This window comes from Chanos chanos, chromosome 10 (genome assembly GCF_902362185.1).
Source record: "Chanos chanos chromosome 10, fChaCha1.1, whole genome shotgun sequence".
Lineage (NCBI taxonomy): Eukaryota > Metazoa > Chordata > Actinopteri > Gonorynchiformes > Chanidae > Chanos > Chanos chanos.
This window is the reverse complement of record NC_044504.1, coordinates 35,988,681-36,005,877: the sequence shown is the minus strand read 5'-3', so window position 1 is coordinate 36,005,877 and position 17,197 is coordinate 35,988,681. Positions and strand designations below refer to the sequence as shown.

Genomic DNA, 17,197 nt, shown 5'->3' with positions numbered 1-17,197 from the left:
AGGTGATTAACCTTGGTGCGTCTACAAAGGGAGGGTGGGGTTGGGGGTGGGGGGTGTTTAAATTTGTTTTGCTTTTCTTTCTCAGTGTTATGGCGTGATATATTTTCCAGGTCCGGCTCTCTCCCTTCCTTCCTGGCCGGTGAAGTTGCATTGCATTGTGTGACTTGTCAATAGTGATAATATTACCTGCCATTGCACAAGACCCCATCCCACAATTCCTCTGTAATCTCTTAGCGTTGTCCCTTAGGGGTTCAATAACTGTTTATTACCCTTAAACTTGCTTTATAATACCAACCTTCCCCATAATACATGCTAACTGTTATTGAAAATGGCCAGGTCTAGCCCCGCGCACACCTGACCCGCCAGATTTTTGATTTCCTATCGTCTTTTATTTGTATTTATTTGTTTTTGAGCAAGATCTGTTCACCTCCTCTGGTATCGTGTAATCTAATAGAAGGTCAAGAGAAATTGTTTGAACAAGGTCTCATTTGTTTCTATAGCATCTATTGCCTTGGAGCTGATTTTCTCACCTCCATTTGCAGTGTAATATGAAGGAGAAAAAAAGGGGGAAAATAGATTGAAAGTTTGGGTTCGTGTTTGCTCGCAAGCACAAACACAGGGAAGGGCAATATAAGTTTTCTGAGCTGTTCTTATTGAATGCTGTGGGGGAAAGATAAAAGAAAAGAAAAAGAGAGAGAGAAAAGGAGGAAGAGAGAGTATATTACAGCAAACAAACAGGGCAGACCTGTGCTTAAAACGGACCTTTGCAGAGCAGTCCAGTCTTCACAGTGTACCTGTGCCGGATGACAGCTGATCCTCCCAAGTGGTGACACATCCATGCAGGATGACACGACAGTATTTAAGGAAGAACATGTCAGTGCTGTCACTATGACACTTCAGCTGTCAGCTGTAGAACTGCTTAAGTCATATGCCTGTGTATGGAGAGAGAGAGAGAGAGAGAGAGAGAGCGAGAGAGAGACTAAGATGCTTCAGGAGATACGTTGTCATTTGGGGTAACCGTAGCATAATGAAACCCTCGTCCTCTGTACCAACCTCTCCCACTGCACAATGCTGACACGAACGCTCTGTCTCCTGCAGAGACACATACAGATTTTCGTCATGATTTAATTCTGAGGGCATTTTTTAACGGGCTCTCCCCCTGTCTCGCGGTGTTATTGGCTCAGTTGCGAGCGCGGTGCTGCCGGTGTCAGGCATGCTTGGACGTGCCCACGGCTGTTTTGACATCGGCTCAGCCGAGCGTGCGTATGGGGCTCCACTCTCCTGGGGGGGCGGGGAGGAAAAATCCCAGCAGGCCGCACCAGCTGATGAGGCAGATGGCAAATGTCTTTGATTGGCGCAAGGCGTTTGATGGGCGGAAATGACCGCGTTTAATTACTTGTCAGGTCGCCTGCCAGGGTGTTGCCCTAAAGGAGGCCTCGTCTGGAGCGGGTGCCAGAGGACCGTTTTTTTTTTTTCCTTTTTTTTTTTTTTTTTTTGCCCAGTCTTCATAATGTGAGGTGCAGATGAGCTCAACAGAGTGTCACCGTTTAGCTGACAAACTTAAACACACCATGCTCACGCTGTATATACATTCATCGTTATGCAGGCATCATGTCTGCGCTCTGTCCCTTTCTGTCATTTCAATTGCCTGTATAGCTCATCGCTCTCTCTTTCCCTCTCTCTCTCTCCCTCTCTCTCTCTCGCTCTCTCTCCCTCCCTAGTGTGCACTGGCACAGAGAATAAGCTAAGCACGCTGTCCGACCTGGAGCAACAGTATCGAACCTTGCGCAAATACTACGAGAACTGTGAGGTGGTGATGGGAAACCTGGAGATCACCAGCATCGACCGCAGCCGTGACCTGTCCTTCCTCAGGGTAAGCACCACCTTTGGCCTGACCAGCCTACAACCCTCAGCATCCACACAAAAGACCCCTTCAACCCCAATCCTTGCCATTCATTCTGACTTTAAGTGCTAGACAGCCACAACAACAACAACAACAACAATAATAGTAATAATAATGTGATGCAAAACTTAATTAAAAAAAAGAAATAGAAGAAGAAGAAATGAATAATTGCTGGAGAGCTTGCGAGTCAAGGCGAGATGAATCATGCCATACCCAGAGCAGAAAATGAGAAGGGGGAAGTTGAGGGTTGTTGGGTAATTTCTCAGGTGACCTCCTCGTGCCCCCCTCCTTTGCCCCTTCGCTTCGGTCTCCCGTCAGTTTGGGAGTGTCTGAGAACAGCAGGAAAATAACGATGTGGATAATGGGAGATCAGAGAGAGGTCAGGGATCTTTTGTACTGGAATCGCTGAAGTGAGTAAAACGCAGGGTGCCTCCAATGTTTCCGACGACCTCCCCTGACCTGCCTATCAACCACATGATTGGCTTTCCAGTCTTTACTCAGGCATCAGCGCCCAACTGCAATTGATTTTACCCAATTGGGGGAAACAGTATAGGCTCAGTGAGTTGTTATCTGAACCGAGTTGTTACGAATATCAGAGGAATAGTTGGGCTCATGCTGACTTGGACTGCTCTTTGGACTTGCTGGAGAGACCAGTTTGGCCTCTTGGGTCAGTGGCTGGAGTTCTGGAAAAGATGGATTCTTTAAGCGGAAGTGATGTTTCATCATTTCAAAACTCTACCTCAGACACTTAAAGAAACATTTTTAGGGATCACTACTAAACTCACCCGGAATCAGAGCTGGTTTAGAATTATGCACGAATAGACTAAATATGATGTATCTGTTTTAAATAAGAGTGGGGGGGGCATTTTAGGAAATTCCCCTGTGACATACAAGACTGGTTAAGTATCAATTTGGAGCCTTTTTGTTGTCTTAAAAGACGTGTTGCGTGGGGATACTGAAATGATCTCGGAAATAGCATTACTCTTTTTGTCCTATAAAAGCAGTCATGCCTGTGTGGATTCACCAAGGACTAAACACCTCACAAAGTACAAAACATAGCTCCCTCCCTCTCTTTCTATGCAAAACGTTTAAAAATATCCCTCTACCCCCCACCACGAAAAAACAAAACGCCCGTTTTTTCGCGAGAATGTGAGTAAAACTGAATGTGAAAGCAGTGTTGTTGTCGGCCCCCTACAGTGGTAATTGGCCAATAGGACTGTGGTTGAGCAGGAAGTGATACTGATAAACTGAATATGATTGTCGCTCCTAACTCCTAAACACAGCAGGCTGGAGAATCACACGCACGCACAAACACACACACACACACACACACATAGTAGTTTTATATCCGTTTTCTGCAATCTGAGCATATTGTCCAATTCTCTTTGTTTCTTTTGTTCCTCTGAACCTCACAAAGAGTTAGCGTAGGATTCATAAAATGGCCGCCTTTCCTTTTGGGCCAGTGAGGTCGTTGGGTGTTTTTAGGCACACGGATAACACAGGTTAATTGCACATGCTAATTAAGCACACGGGAAGCCAAACAGCAGGGGAAGGAGGGACAGAATAGCATATGTATTTTTGGTACGATTATTATTATTTTAAATCATATTAGTTACACATATCCCCCAAGGCCCTGGCCTTGGTGCATAGAAAGAGAGAGAGAGAGAGAGAGAGAGAGAGAGAGAGAGAGAGAGAGAGAGAAAGAAAACCTTCACCTTGAGGAGAAGAAAGAGGAAATAGAAATCTTGCCATTGGGCCCTGGCAGTCTTGCAGGTGATTGAAACAGATGCCTTCTCCCTTCTCTTTAAAGATAGCCAGAGATTGATGGCTGCCTCCCAAAAGCCCCAGAACAGCTCTGGAGGTAAATAGAGTAGATCTTCTAAACTGCCTCCCAGACTGATGAATTAAACTCTTCCGTGTGACGGATAACTCGAATTCTTCCCCCTAAACATTCGTTGTTTTTTTTTTTTGTTTCCTTTACAGATTTTGCTCATGGATGATGTGTTTATGTGTTTTTTTGCTTGTTTGTTTGTTTTGTTCCTTTTGAACTCATGACACTACTTCATTGTGAGTTTTTTTTTTTAATTTAAAAATACCGCTCTGTTTTCTCTCAGCTTTTGAAGATCAGCTGCCTTTCAGTCATTTGATCCCAACTATAATATCTCTATGTAATTACTACAATTTTTAATAAATGCCCTCACTCCTATCATATTTTAAAACAGATTCCACCTCCTCCAATAATTTAATCTAAACCCCAGCTTCTCCAGTGTTTTGAAACGAGTCTCTCTCTGTCCAGTGTTTTAAAATGGGTTTCTCCCCATCCGGCGTTTTAAAATGGGCCAGATATCTCCAGGGTTTAAAAACATGGCCCTGCTACTCCAAGGTTTTAAACGCTCTCCTGCAGTGGCTGCTGATATCTAATGAGCTGATATGTTGCTAATTACCACGTATCATTTGCACACGGAAATTGTAAATATTTCCATCAGACACCATATAATTTATCTGACTATTACAGATTCAGAGTCAGGGCTGATAAAAAGAAAAAAAATACATCAGGAGATATCTTGTTGCTGTGGTTCCCATGTCTTACTGAGACCAAACCCTTGAGAAAGATATTTCTCTCTCTCTCTCACCCTCTCTCTCTCTCTATCTTTCTTTCTCGCTCTCTTTGTCTGTCTGTCTGTCTGTCTCTCTCTCTCTCTCTCTCTCTCTCCCCCCTTCCTTATCTTTTTCTCTCTCTTACTCTTTCTTTTTTGGTCCAGAGTGAAGTGGCCTTTGTGACAGGCACTTTAAGAATGGAGGCACTGGTCTTAAAATAGATTTTCGACATGCTTATAAAAGCTCTTACACTTTGGTGTTTTCATGTCTACTGTTGAGCGCCCATGTCCGATACCTTTAACTTATGATATTTTTATATCAAAATACATGAATTTATTGAGCATTAAAAATACCTTTTTATTTATATTTTTCCTTTCAGTTTTTTGCGTATTAAAGCTTAATTTCACAAACTTTAGTTTTGCAAACTAGGTTACAAAAAGAATGTTTATTCGAAAGTAAATGAATTCATATCCCAAGAAAGGCACAGCTCTCACTAGAAATAGACACACAAAGTAGACGAATTTTGTTTGGTGCTTGAAACGTGCTGATGTTTTGTCCTCTGATGTTTCACCAGTGGTGGAATGTAACGAAGTACAAGTACTTCGTTACTGTACTTAAGTACATTTTTCATGTATCTGTACTTTACTTAAGTAGATTTAGTTGTGGGTACTTTTGACTTTTACTCCACTACATTTTACAGCAAGTATCTATACTTTTTCTTCCACTACATTTCTACTATGCGTTACGTTACACGTTACAGTCACATTGCGTTTTTTTGTTTGTTTGTTAGTTTTAAAGTAATCAATGGCGAGAGGGGAATTGGTCCACTGAACCAATCAAAGCGGGCAGGTAATGTTAGACCCTCCTTCAACACGAGCGGGGCGCGCCTGCAGCAGCAGCATCAGCAGCAGCACTAACCGGTGATAAAACACCCAAAATGGATTCAAGAGAGGCCACCACGGAGATTCAGCCATTAGACATGCGCCACCCATGGCCTTATTTAAAAGAGTTGTTTGAGATAACCGGTTCTAAAAATGATTCATGGAGATTCCGGTGCCATCTTTGTCTCCCTCGAAAACACGAGATACTAGCTTTCAAAAATTCGCCGTCAAATTTGAAGAAACATATTGAGGTAAATTAGGTTGCTTAACGCTACCTGACTTTTGCATGTTAAATTAATTTAGGTTAGTGAAGTCTTATGTAACCTTAGCTAGCCTCTTGTTCAAATGCACCACTAGCAACAAGTAAACACGATTAAATTATTATAATCTAGCGTTAACTGGCAAGTAACACATGCATGTTGCTAACGCAATGTAGTCTTGATCCTGGGTGTTTGCTTGGATGCTAGATCCCGTGAACAGCGGTTGTTATGTTGCTTGTGTGGCTAGGGGCTCTTTAGCCCTGTGCTCCTTCAGAGTTAAGGTTTAAAATTAGTTGGTATTATAGAATGACAGGATTAACATCGTAGTAATTACTTTAAAGATACCTTTGTCTTAATTACACTAAAATGGAATTTAAAAGTCAGACTGTCAACCCTACTTGGCATGCTTACATATTGACCAAATTTCCATGTCCTGTAAGAACAGTCTGGCAAAAGTATAAATTTTGTAATAGATAATATGTTGAAATCCTGTGTTAGGATCAGTGCCTATTCCTTTCTTAGTTGTGTTTAATGCCCCTTTTTTCAGGCAGACAACTTTGACTTGAATGTGTTTACCGCAGTCAGTATAACACAATGGTTTTGCCTTCCAAAACTCCACCAAATTAAGTGAAATTCAAATTGTCTTTAAAAACCGCATGTTAATGAGAGATATCTCTAATGCAAATTTATGGCAAATGAAGACGAATCAGGACGGCTCTCTGATCCACGTCTCCGTAGTGGCCATCACTAATGACCTGTATCAGTGCCCTGACAGTCACCCCAGCGGACCACTCAGGAACAGAGGTCAACGAGGAGTTAATGAGGCTAAAACCTGGGGAGAACCTCAGAGGGAGGTCTTCACAGACCAGATTTACTGTTACTGATACAATTCACGTCATATCACAGACAGAGAGAGAGAGAGAGAGAGAGAGAGGAGTAGGGTTGAGAAAAAGAGATGTCTGAAATACTGGAGAGTCAAAACATAATATGCTCTCAAGTTTTGCTTTTTTTTTTTTTTTTTGCCTATCAAAACTTCTCACCATTCTGTTCCCCATTCATCCATCCACGCATCTGTCCATTTGTTCATCCATCCATCCATCCATCCATCCATCTACTTATCTCTTAACTTCTGTGTGTCTGCCTCTTTTGATTAACTGAAGCTGGATTTGTATCTTTCGTTGATCTCTTTTTTTTTCTGTGTATTTGTTTTCTTCCTTCCTTCATTTTTTTGAGAGAGAGAGAGAGAGAGAGAGAGAGAGAGAGCACTTTTACAAAGCTGTGTGTTCCCTCCAGTTTTGGCACACGTGTTGTGCTCTATCGACAGCGATTAGGGAGTCGTTTGCACAGCACCCTTCAATATTAATGAAGACCGATGAAGTGTTTGGGAGTACATGTCTTTGAGGCCTGGCTAGATTGGATTGACAATTGCAATTAGCACACTCTCAAGTTCATTTCCATCATTTTAATTTGACACAATGAAGGACACAAATGGGATGACAGAGAGATAGAGGGGTGAGAGCGGAAGGGAGCGAGTTCAGAGGCGAGTGAGTGGAAAATAGGAGAAGAAAAGACAGGGTGAAATTAGAGAGAAAGAATAGCGAGTGAGATTGTGTTTGTGGTCCAGCTTTCCTTGCAACCTTTAAGCGCTGAGCCAAAAAAAAAAAAAAAGATCTTGGCTCTGAAAAAGAAATCCATTTTCAGTGAATTTCCTTCTTTTGTATAAATCTTTGTAGATGATGGGAATGGGAAAGTTCAGACCTTTTGTCTTATCGCAGAAAGAAAAAAAATGAGTCATGTGTATCAGGGCACATGAGAAATATAAAAAAAAACAACTGTCTTCACCAACTCTACAGCTCTAATACAAATTCTTCCTTCAACCTGCTCACTGAACACACACACACACTCTGTCTCACACACACACACACAGGGAAAACTGAAAGGGACCTCTCTCTCTTGGTTCCTGGGCTCTGCATTGACATGCACAGAGACTCCTCACGCACTCCCTTGCCTCCGGCAGACGTCAACACTGGGGCAGATTCATGATGAGCCTCCGCGGGTGGTGCTGCGGCATTTAAGGGTGCCTGTGCCACCCAAAGATTAATGCCATCCGCTCTTTTCTGGGAACCATTACCACGGGAGCTGATGGGGCTGTTTGTGAATAGGGAATAGGAGTTGGGAGAAGGGGTTGGGGGTGGGGGGGGGATTAATGGACAAGCTCAGTGACAGGAGATAACTGACACGCTGACATAGCAACGCTCTCCCAAGCATGGGTCCCTCAGCCCCCCTACCCTGCTCTCTAACTCAATCTTTCTCCTTTGTGCGTGTGTGTGTGTGTGTGTGTGTGTGTGTGTGTCTGTGTGCACGCGCGCACGTGTGTGTATGTGTGTATAGTCTGAAGTCCTTTCGAGGTTGACTGACAGATACATTTTCTGACTCCCCTCCTGCTCTTCCTCAGGACCTGGAGCAGACAGAGTGAGGAAATGAAAGCTTGCACGCCGTCTCTCAACATTCCTTCCACCCGCTTCATTCATTTAGTGTGTGTTAGGGCTGCCTGAAGGCAGAGTCATTTCCGTTTTCTTCCCCCCCCCCACCAGTGTAGATCTGACCTCCCACCAGAAGAGGGCAATAGATGACACTTTCACCCTCACGAGTTGAAGTAGGAGTCAGCTCAGCTTGAGTGTTAGCGGTGTCTGTGGACATGGACAAGGTCTTTGTGTGTGGTGTTATTGTAGAGCTGTCTGACATGGGCTAAATGTGACAGAAAAATGTATGGCCTCCACTCTGTGCTCAGTGAGAACACACTGGCTTCTCCCGGTAACGGCTAACGATGTTACAGGAGGTGATTGACATCTTCATGAAATTCACATCCATCATTCTGTTGGTGTCCTGAGCATCCTCTATGTATCTGTCCAAAATGCCAAACTGACTTGTAGACTTGAAGGACAGTTCATTATAGTATCATGTAGAGATAAAATAGAGGAGTTTTCCCTCTCAGATTTGGGGATTGATAAATTATACAGTATGTTAATAACCCCTTCTGTCATCAAACATTTTTACTTGTTTGTCTTTCATCAATCAGTGATATGAACAAGATTCTATTGATGAGCATGATGATGTCAGAAATGGAAGGATGAATGAGGAAGAGGATGACAAGAGTCAGAAAATTTTGTCAACCGGTGACATAAGTGTAATTTAAATTTATACTGATGGGCCTGAATACGGAGGGATGAATGAGGAAGAGGATGAAGAAAAACAGCACAGTTGTTTTGTGTCAACTGTTCAATAAATATTTCTAAATGTATTTGAAAATGACAAAAACAGGACAGTTTATATTTGCAGGCTAAGCTTAGTGGAAATGGATAACGTTCGATCACCAAACATGAGAAGCAACAAAACCAGAAATGGGCTCACGCGGATGAATTCGCAACTGGAACTGCTGTTCCGGAGTCAGTCACTAAGGTGACAACAGGTCCTATAATTCCTAAAGTCCTTTTCCTTTTAAACTATTTAGCTATTTTCAAACTATACCGCTATGCCTTCAAGCCTGAGTGCAGTCATGGACGTGGAGTTTCTCTTTTCAAATGAATTTTCCCACACCACTGATGTCCAGCAAATTCGAGAGTGTCAAATTCACTTTGAGCGTCGACCAGTGCTTGGTAACATGAGCACTATCAGAGCTAATTTAACACTAGTAAGTTTTAAATTAACACTGGCAAGTGTTAAAGTAGCTTTGAGTGTACATGTGGCACTTACCGGCACAGAACGAAGGTGACTTTGGACAGAGCACAGAGCTATAAACTGACAGTCACCTTTGTGAATTGGGAGGTACTTGGAGTGTTGATGTGCCTCCCGTTCACGATAGACAATTGGCCTTACTGCCGTATACAGATGTTCTCTCTGGGACACATGGCTGACATTTCCTACGGTCCACACATAGAAAAAAAAAAAAACGAGAAGGAGAGAGTTGCAGATAAAGAGAGAGACTAGCGTTAGCGCTTATCACGGCCAAACACTGGCCACTGAATAAAGGGGCCCAAGAGGGGGGGTGGGGGTGGGGGGGGGGGGGGGGGGTAACGGCGAGCGAGACACAATGGTTCGACCTGCTCCGTACCTCACCAGCCGCGATTCAAAGCCCGTATCGCTTTCATTCTGTTGAGAGGAAAGGTGAACATGGTGAGAAAAAAAAAATAATAAAGGGAAAAACGAAAACTTTCGTACTCTAAATGAAATCAATTTACACAAAAGCTGCCTCACTCTCTGTGATCTCGGCGGTCAGCCATGTCGGACTCATCGCGGCCACAATAGATGAAAGCTCTTTATTAGCCTACGCTTTCCGCGATATCTCAACATCATGAAATTAAGTAGAGAAATCCCTTTATCCCCAAAGCCCTTTTCATTCTGTTAGGAAACTATACAACCTCACAATATGGGTCCTTTTAGGCGTGCTGAGCTTCCCTGTATCTCTCCCAACAGCAGGTGGACATTTTGCACCACAGATAGAAAGAGAAAAAGGAGTTTTCCGTTGTCTGAGTGATGGTATTCACTCGACCAGGTCCCCTTTTTTCCTGACAGCTTAATGGCGTAACTGCTACCCATCCATCATGTTTGTAATGGAGACAGTAAGTGGGTCAGGACCTGGTGCTTTGGAGATTCAAGTCCCGGCATCTCTGTCTTTCACCACTGTCTTAGCAGAGGTAGCATTAGCTCAAGACAGTAAGGAACAGGGAACATCACTCATGGATGTGAAGTAACAAAATATCTGGAATGTAGACCATTAGCAGCACGAGAGAGACTGGGTCTAGATGTGGAACATTACCCAGTAGAATACACATGGTATTTATGATATACATGTGCCTCCAGTCGCACAAGAATAACAATACTTGGGTATTAAGCATTTGCTAAATTGTAGCAGCAAAGCAGAAATAATCAGGTGTATTGTGGAAAGATACTTATACTTGCAGATTGCGGAAAACAATCTCAATTACAGCCTGATTTGGCGATTAACAGAATAACGCTCTTAGATAAAAACTTATATAGACGCTGCAGGTTTGGTATATTCAGCGTAGCATTGTAGAGCTTTCTGTGTAGGTAGGATGTTGGGTACTGTACACACGGGTGGATGTTGATACATATACATGGTGAAGGACACCAGATGCAAATTTGAAAACATGAATGTTCTTCTCGAGGAGACTGTGAGTGTTGTCCGGAATAATATTACTAATCCACATCGTCCAGGACCTCTCTTCCATTATGTGACCGAATACAGGTTTTCAGAGCTTGTCCACTGTCATACACTAGTTTTGGTCACCTGCCTCCACCCCTCTTATGCAATGACATCTTTAAACAGGAAGACCTTTAGTTATAAAACAGATGGATATGAAATGCAGTACAGGACCAAATGAATGCTGGTTCTGGTTTATAGATAATTACAGGAGGAAACAATGCCCTCTGTCGGAGAGATATGGGTCTAATTTGAGGGCCACTAATGTTAGTAAGACAGAAGAGCCTGTAAAAAGATCAACACCCTGGGGAAAGCGTCGGTGAGGAAGGACAAAGTGTGTAAACAATGGAAATGAAGAATAATATGATCGGCGGGAAAGGCGGAACAGCTGGGACACGCACTGATGCATGATGGGAGTGCTTGAGCAGCCGTGTCCACACCAGACCAGACGCTTTTGCTGCAGGGGAGAAAGGCGTCGAGGAGGGGGGGGTTGGGCGGAAGGGAGGGGGTTCAGGGGGGGAGACAGCAGACGCCAGCGTTGAGTCGGAATCCGTCTTATTTTGAGGTGTGTGTTGACCAAGCCTGAGCCTCTGACGCTCTTCTGTTTTTATTAGCGCGGGGACCTTGAACGTGAGGGGCTGGTCTTCACACTACCTGACTATAATTATGATTGGTGACTTTGTGTCCTTCTGACCTTGCTTTCACAGAGATGGGAAGAATGCAGGCTGTGGTGGGGGGTTTGGGATGGTGGGGAGGGGGCTAGTGATGCCAGGGGTAAACAACCTCTGCTTTGCCTCTAAATGCGGCCGTCACGCACAAAACAAAATGTATTTCCTCTCATGTTAGCCCCTTTGTGTCACGGTACACATCTCCTCTGTATCTTTTGATTTCCTAGTATTGTTCTCACATCTGCATATGAACTTAATATCCGGGCAACATCTGCCCAGCTGTTTTTTTGATCATCTTCTCCAACCTAGATTTTCATGTACTAACTAGCTGCTGTTTGAATAAGGACTCATTAGAATTACATAGCCATTTAGCTAAGTGACATTGGGTGTAATTGTACCATCCATCAATTGCTGTGTAATAACATACTCGGAAGAGCTAAATGTTGATTAGCTCTCGGCCAATTTCACTTGTAGCAGAAAATAATGACTGCGAAAAAGCACCACGGGGCAAGGTGAGATCACCCCCCGAGAGGAACGGTCACTGGCACTCACCCGTGCGGGTAAAATTAACTTCGGGGAAAACAAATTAACACGTCGTCAGAGATTCCCCAAGAAACTCAGCTCTCTGCTGCCACGTGTGATGTCTTTGCACAAGATACATTACAGCCTGACCACCTCTTGTCTGGTTTTTTCTTTCTCCTTGGCTCCCTCTTTCTTTCTTTCTTTCGTTCTTCTTTCTAATGCTTTTTGGTGTCAGTAGCTCGCCCCCCCCGCCTCCTGATTTCGATCCCTCTGTGTTTCTTTCATCTCCTAGTTGTTCCAATCGGTCCTCTCTTTCTCTCTTTCTTTCTCTTTCTTTCTTTCTCTCTTTCTTTCTTTCTTTCCTTCTGTCTGCCATTTGCCAGTTTTCAGTGAAGCAGTCTGTAGTAGATTGTAGCTGTTTAACAGAGACAGCCATGAAATGGTGGTGTGTTCCACTTTCTCTTTCTGCCTCCCTTCGTGCTTCCTTTCTTTCTTTCTTTCGTCTAGTCTTTCTTTCAGTCTCTCTGTCTTTCTTTCTGTATTGCTGTTGAATAGAGACAGCCATGAAACACTAGCGTGTTCCTCATTCTCCCCCTGCCCCTCTTTACTCCAGGGCGACCCTTGAAATCCAATTGCCTGCCAGTAATTATGGTTTTAACCAGGGACAGGCATAGCTATTAATCAAGCCCACCATAGAGAAGGGCGTTGTTTGGTATAGCAGGGCCTTGCAAGGCGTGTGTGGAGGTATTTAAATCAGTCACGCAACAGTGGTGCTGCAAACTGGCCTATATTTCTCTCTTATTGTCATTCCTCCGTATTATTCTATGTTTTTTGCCATGTCCCTCCCTCTCTCTCTCTCTCTCTCTCTCTCTCTCTCTCACTCTCTGCTTCTTTAGTTCTCCATCGTTTCCTGCTCTTTAATTGTCAGTTTTTCAGCTCTTTAATCCATGCCTTTTTGTTTTGTCCCCCAGCACCCCAACACAAAGCCCACTCTCTCACAGATGTGCTTCACATCAGCTCCCGAAATGTCGTTTCCATATTTAACACCTCTGTCTGTTCTTTTGGCCCATAGTGGGCTGTGTTTGATAACCCTCATTTGATTTGTAGGTTGAGCAAGCACTTGACCAGTGCCTTAGCTAATGAATGGGATAATAATTGAGACGGAAAGAGACATAGACACGCTTGATACTCTCTGCTGAATCTCTCTCTTTCTCTCTCTGTCTCTCTCTGTCTCTCTCTCTCTCTCTCTGTCTCTCTCTCTCTCTCTCTCTCTGTTGTTGTACCATCATGCTGAAATAATGTACCACCTCACCATCAAAAGAATATTGAATGTCGCACATTCCCTTTGACTGGGACTATTTTGAAACAATGGTTACATCAAACAGTAGGGTAACAGATTAAGAGGCTTTCCTTTGGCTGGCCTTTTCTTCCCGTCTTAAATAGAGGCGACAGACTAATTTAATTGCTCATCTGCTAATGATGCTGTTTTATAGTGTTAACGTCCCTCACCCTGACAGTGTCAAAGATAAGAGGCGAGAACAGTCGTCGGAATTGGAGTCGGTGAGGGGATTGTTGCAAGAGAAAGAGAAAGCAAAAGAGAGAGAGAGAGAGAGAGAGAGAGAGAGACGGAGAGAGAGAAACAGAGAAAAATTGGAATTGTAATTACAGCCTTTTACTGTGGAATTAGTGCATTGTCAGAGCTCCTGCCAACTCCACCCTGTCCCCCTGTTAGAACTTCATCGTCGTTTCATAAATATACCCAAAGCTTGGTAATTATAGACTTTTTTGTGTACTTTAGAAGCACGAATAACTGTGAAAGGCAAATTGCTCTCTCTCTCTCTCTCTCTCTCTCTCTCTCTCTTTTTTTTCTCCTTCTTCGTCTTCTTTTATTCATATGCAGTTAAATTCCAAGAGAGAAAGTGAAGTGCGAGAGAAAAGTAATCATTGTCTGAACAAAAGAGAGTTATTTTCACAGAGAGAGAAAGAGAGTGTGGAAGCATTAAAACGCCTGTGCTGTAAATCTGGACAGAAGGTTCGTCACCCTGACAAAATCGCAACCTTTGGAAGATTTGACGATAATGTATCAGGCCTCTAATGTGACGCGGGGCTGAGATTTACGGTCTCACCTCCACTGCTTTTATTCTCAGCGCCGCTTGTAAATCGGTGGTGGGGATGTGAGGGGGGGCGGGGGGGGGGGGGGGTAAGCGTGGCATTTAAGGACTTACGATTGGCTCGGCCTCACGCCAAACATTACGCAAGAGGCCTGGTGACAAGGACTAGGCCTGCAGTCGCATCGTTTGGACAGAGGACCTACAAAAAAAAAAAAAGATTTTGTTTTATACCTCGGTCAGCCAGTAATCCTAAGCAGATGTCTTCTCGTTGAAAGATACCCACAGATGAGGCACCCGTGGCGTTGGTGAAACACAGATGTCAGGGAAGAGTGAGGAAGTGGTTGTTAATGTACTATACTGGTCTTGTGTCTTTGAAGTGTGTTTATTTTGAGCCGTACCATTGGTATCTGTGACTCCACTCAGAGAGACATATCAAGAGGTGACAGATATGGTTTTGCATAAAGATGAAGAAGAGCAGAGCTTTGTTCAGAAAGAGTGAGAGAGAGAGAATAGAAATCTTTGTGTATCTACTTATTGAATCTATGTCATAAAAAAAAAAAAAAAAATAGGGTCAAAAACTTGGCAGCTCCTGGAGCTGTCCTGATGAGCCCATCTAACGCATTAATTGCTCTCTGAGGTCTAAACATCTTAATTAAATATGATGGTAGCTGCGAGGCATCGACACGTGGTGTGCCAGAGTAAAGCCTTAGGGCTCCCTGCCCGTTTGTTAAATGGGTCGCGGGGCTCAGAAACGTTCAAGGCTAAGTCCTTAGCATTCACGTGTATTCAATCCAGAATCACGGGTTATCGAGCCAGGTCTGGTCCTCTATCGACAGCTAACTTAGCGGATAGTTACAGCCTTGAAGTCTAACTGTAGATCTCTCCATGGACTCGGGCTGATGATTGGCTGGTGACTGTCCTATCACCTGTGCCGTGATCCAGCGTGGTCCAGGCCACGGGTACAGAGTGACAGCATACAGCTCCGTACCGCTGCCCTTTTTAAGTTTATGGAGCAACACATCAACTTTTATTGGCTAATAACGTGGTTACGCCCATTAAGTGTCGCAGGTGTGGGCCGGGGGAGCTCTAACGAGTCCACCGTGTCTGTTGGCTCATGCTAAGGAGCAATAGTTTAGCGTGATTTGACACCAGCTAATCCCAGCAGCAAGAGTGCTAAGATGGCAAAGCTAAGGCTAGTAAATTTGTTCTTTGGTTAAATAAATAAATCACGTTAAACTTTATTTAACATGTGATATCAGTATTTCTTAACTGATATCAAATCAGATTAAATAACAATAAACAAAACAAATAAATAAATAAATAAAACCGCAAATGCTAACAGAGTCAGCTGTTCTTTGCAAAAGTCTTCAAATAATGCCTCTCATAACAAGACAAACATATCTAAATATTGCGGAGCGATAATATTTATGACACACGTCTGACTTGACAGTGGCATATAGACGGCCTTCAAACGCTGATAGAAACTGAAACCCCCTGAGCCGTGCTGTTTGGTTGTCTTGTACTGAGGCGGTGATGGACGTTTGAGGCAGACGCGTAGTCATGGATGACGGGGAACACATTTAGCATTTAATGTAAATGATACCCTTAGTCTGTCTGTGGAACCTCCCATACTCATTTAATGTAAATGATACCCTTAGTCTGTCTGTGGAACCTCCCATACTCACGGCTAAAACGCATTTAAGGCCATAACTTAGTATAAAAGTTAAGCACACTGATTTTTTTTTTCCTGCATGTGTGTATGCTTTTAAGGGCTAATGGATTCTTGTTTTTTGCTGGTGATGGATAGGCTATCTAAACACAGGAATGTCTTACAATTATGTTTCACCATCCATACCATGTGTTCCGTTCACTTGGCTGCTTTTAACGGAGAGGTCACAAAATTAATTTTATGAAAATTGATTGTTTTGAGAGGAAAGGTTGCTTATTGAGGCTTATATTTTGAGAATTTAGTATAGTGAATGGATTTAAAGCGCGGGTCAAGGTTCTGGCGTCGTTTGAAATGAATACATATTTAATCGCTTGTCATAATTTTGTGTTTAAAAAGGTGGTTGTGAATATGTTAGTTACAGCGCTTTACAGATCTGAAGAACCACTCTACAGTTCATGTCAATTGTTTATAAAACAGTTGTTGTGTCTATTTAATCTCCCTGCAAGAAAAAAAAAAGTTATATTTACCTACCATTTGTCATCGTTATTTGTACAAAATTGTCTACATCAAGCAATGCTCACAGGCTCTTTTGGGTTGTGTGCTTAGAAAATCCCTTATTGTTTATACTCATCCAAAGTCAGCAGGCAAAAAAAGAAATGTTTTAACAAAGACAACACTCTATAGGGTAGACCACCAAGCATATTTGTGCATTTCAGTCAAGAATGCCCTACTGTGTCAAGGAGACTAGCAAGACAATTAAATACATATTCTTTGTTCATTGTTATGGAATTAATTGCATTCAAACGTCCCATTAAAATTGTAAATGAGGGAAATGCTTTATTAATTATAATGTGATAGGTCTGATAAGATTCACCTGCTCTGTTTTTCCATAGCTTTTATCCCCTCCCTCCTGTTATTTTCTGAATCTTATTATTTCTCATATTCTACGAACAAAGACCTCTTCTCCGCGTCGTCTTTTAAATGTGGTAGGCCTCTGCTCCGTCTGCCTTGGTTCTGAATGGAGTTATCATTGTAATTTGATTGTTGTGGTCCGCGGGGAAAAGTCATTCATATCCAATCAGCGAAAACAGGCTTGAGTTAGTGGTCTTTCTCTCTAAAACCCCAGCTCTCCTGTGACATGCTACCAAACGTCTGTGTGTGACGAATAACTGGGCCCGCTTAATGACAAACTTATCTCCCTTCTCATTTTTAGATCAGCAGCCAAAGAAGGTGCTGAACAAATGGCGTTTTCATTTAGAGCGACTTTGATATTCAGCACAAGAAAAGACATTGTTTTGTTTGTGTCCTTTTTTATTATTATTATTTTATTTATTTATTTTTTTTTAGCCCTGGGAATTTTCTTT

The 17,197-nt window shown here is 42.9% G+C and overlaps 1 protein-coding gene across 1 annotated transcript in view; it reads left to right on the top strand.

Annotated features, from left to right (window-relative positions):
• The window catches only part of erbb4b (erb-b2 receptor tyrosine kinase 4b), a 135,913-nt gene that overhangs the window by 12,862 nt on the left and 105,854 nt on the right, over nt 1–17,197 (top strand). The window contains exon 3 of the mRNA XM_030787620.1: nt 1,657–1,873. Coding sequence (XP_030643480.1) covers nt 1,657–1,873 — 217 coding nt within the window. The remainder of the gene's footprint in view (nt 1–1,656; nt 1,874–17,197) is intronic.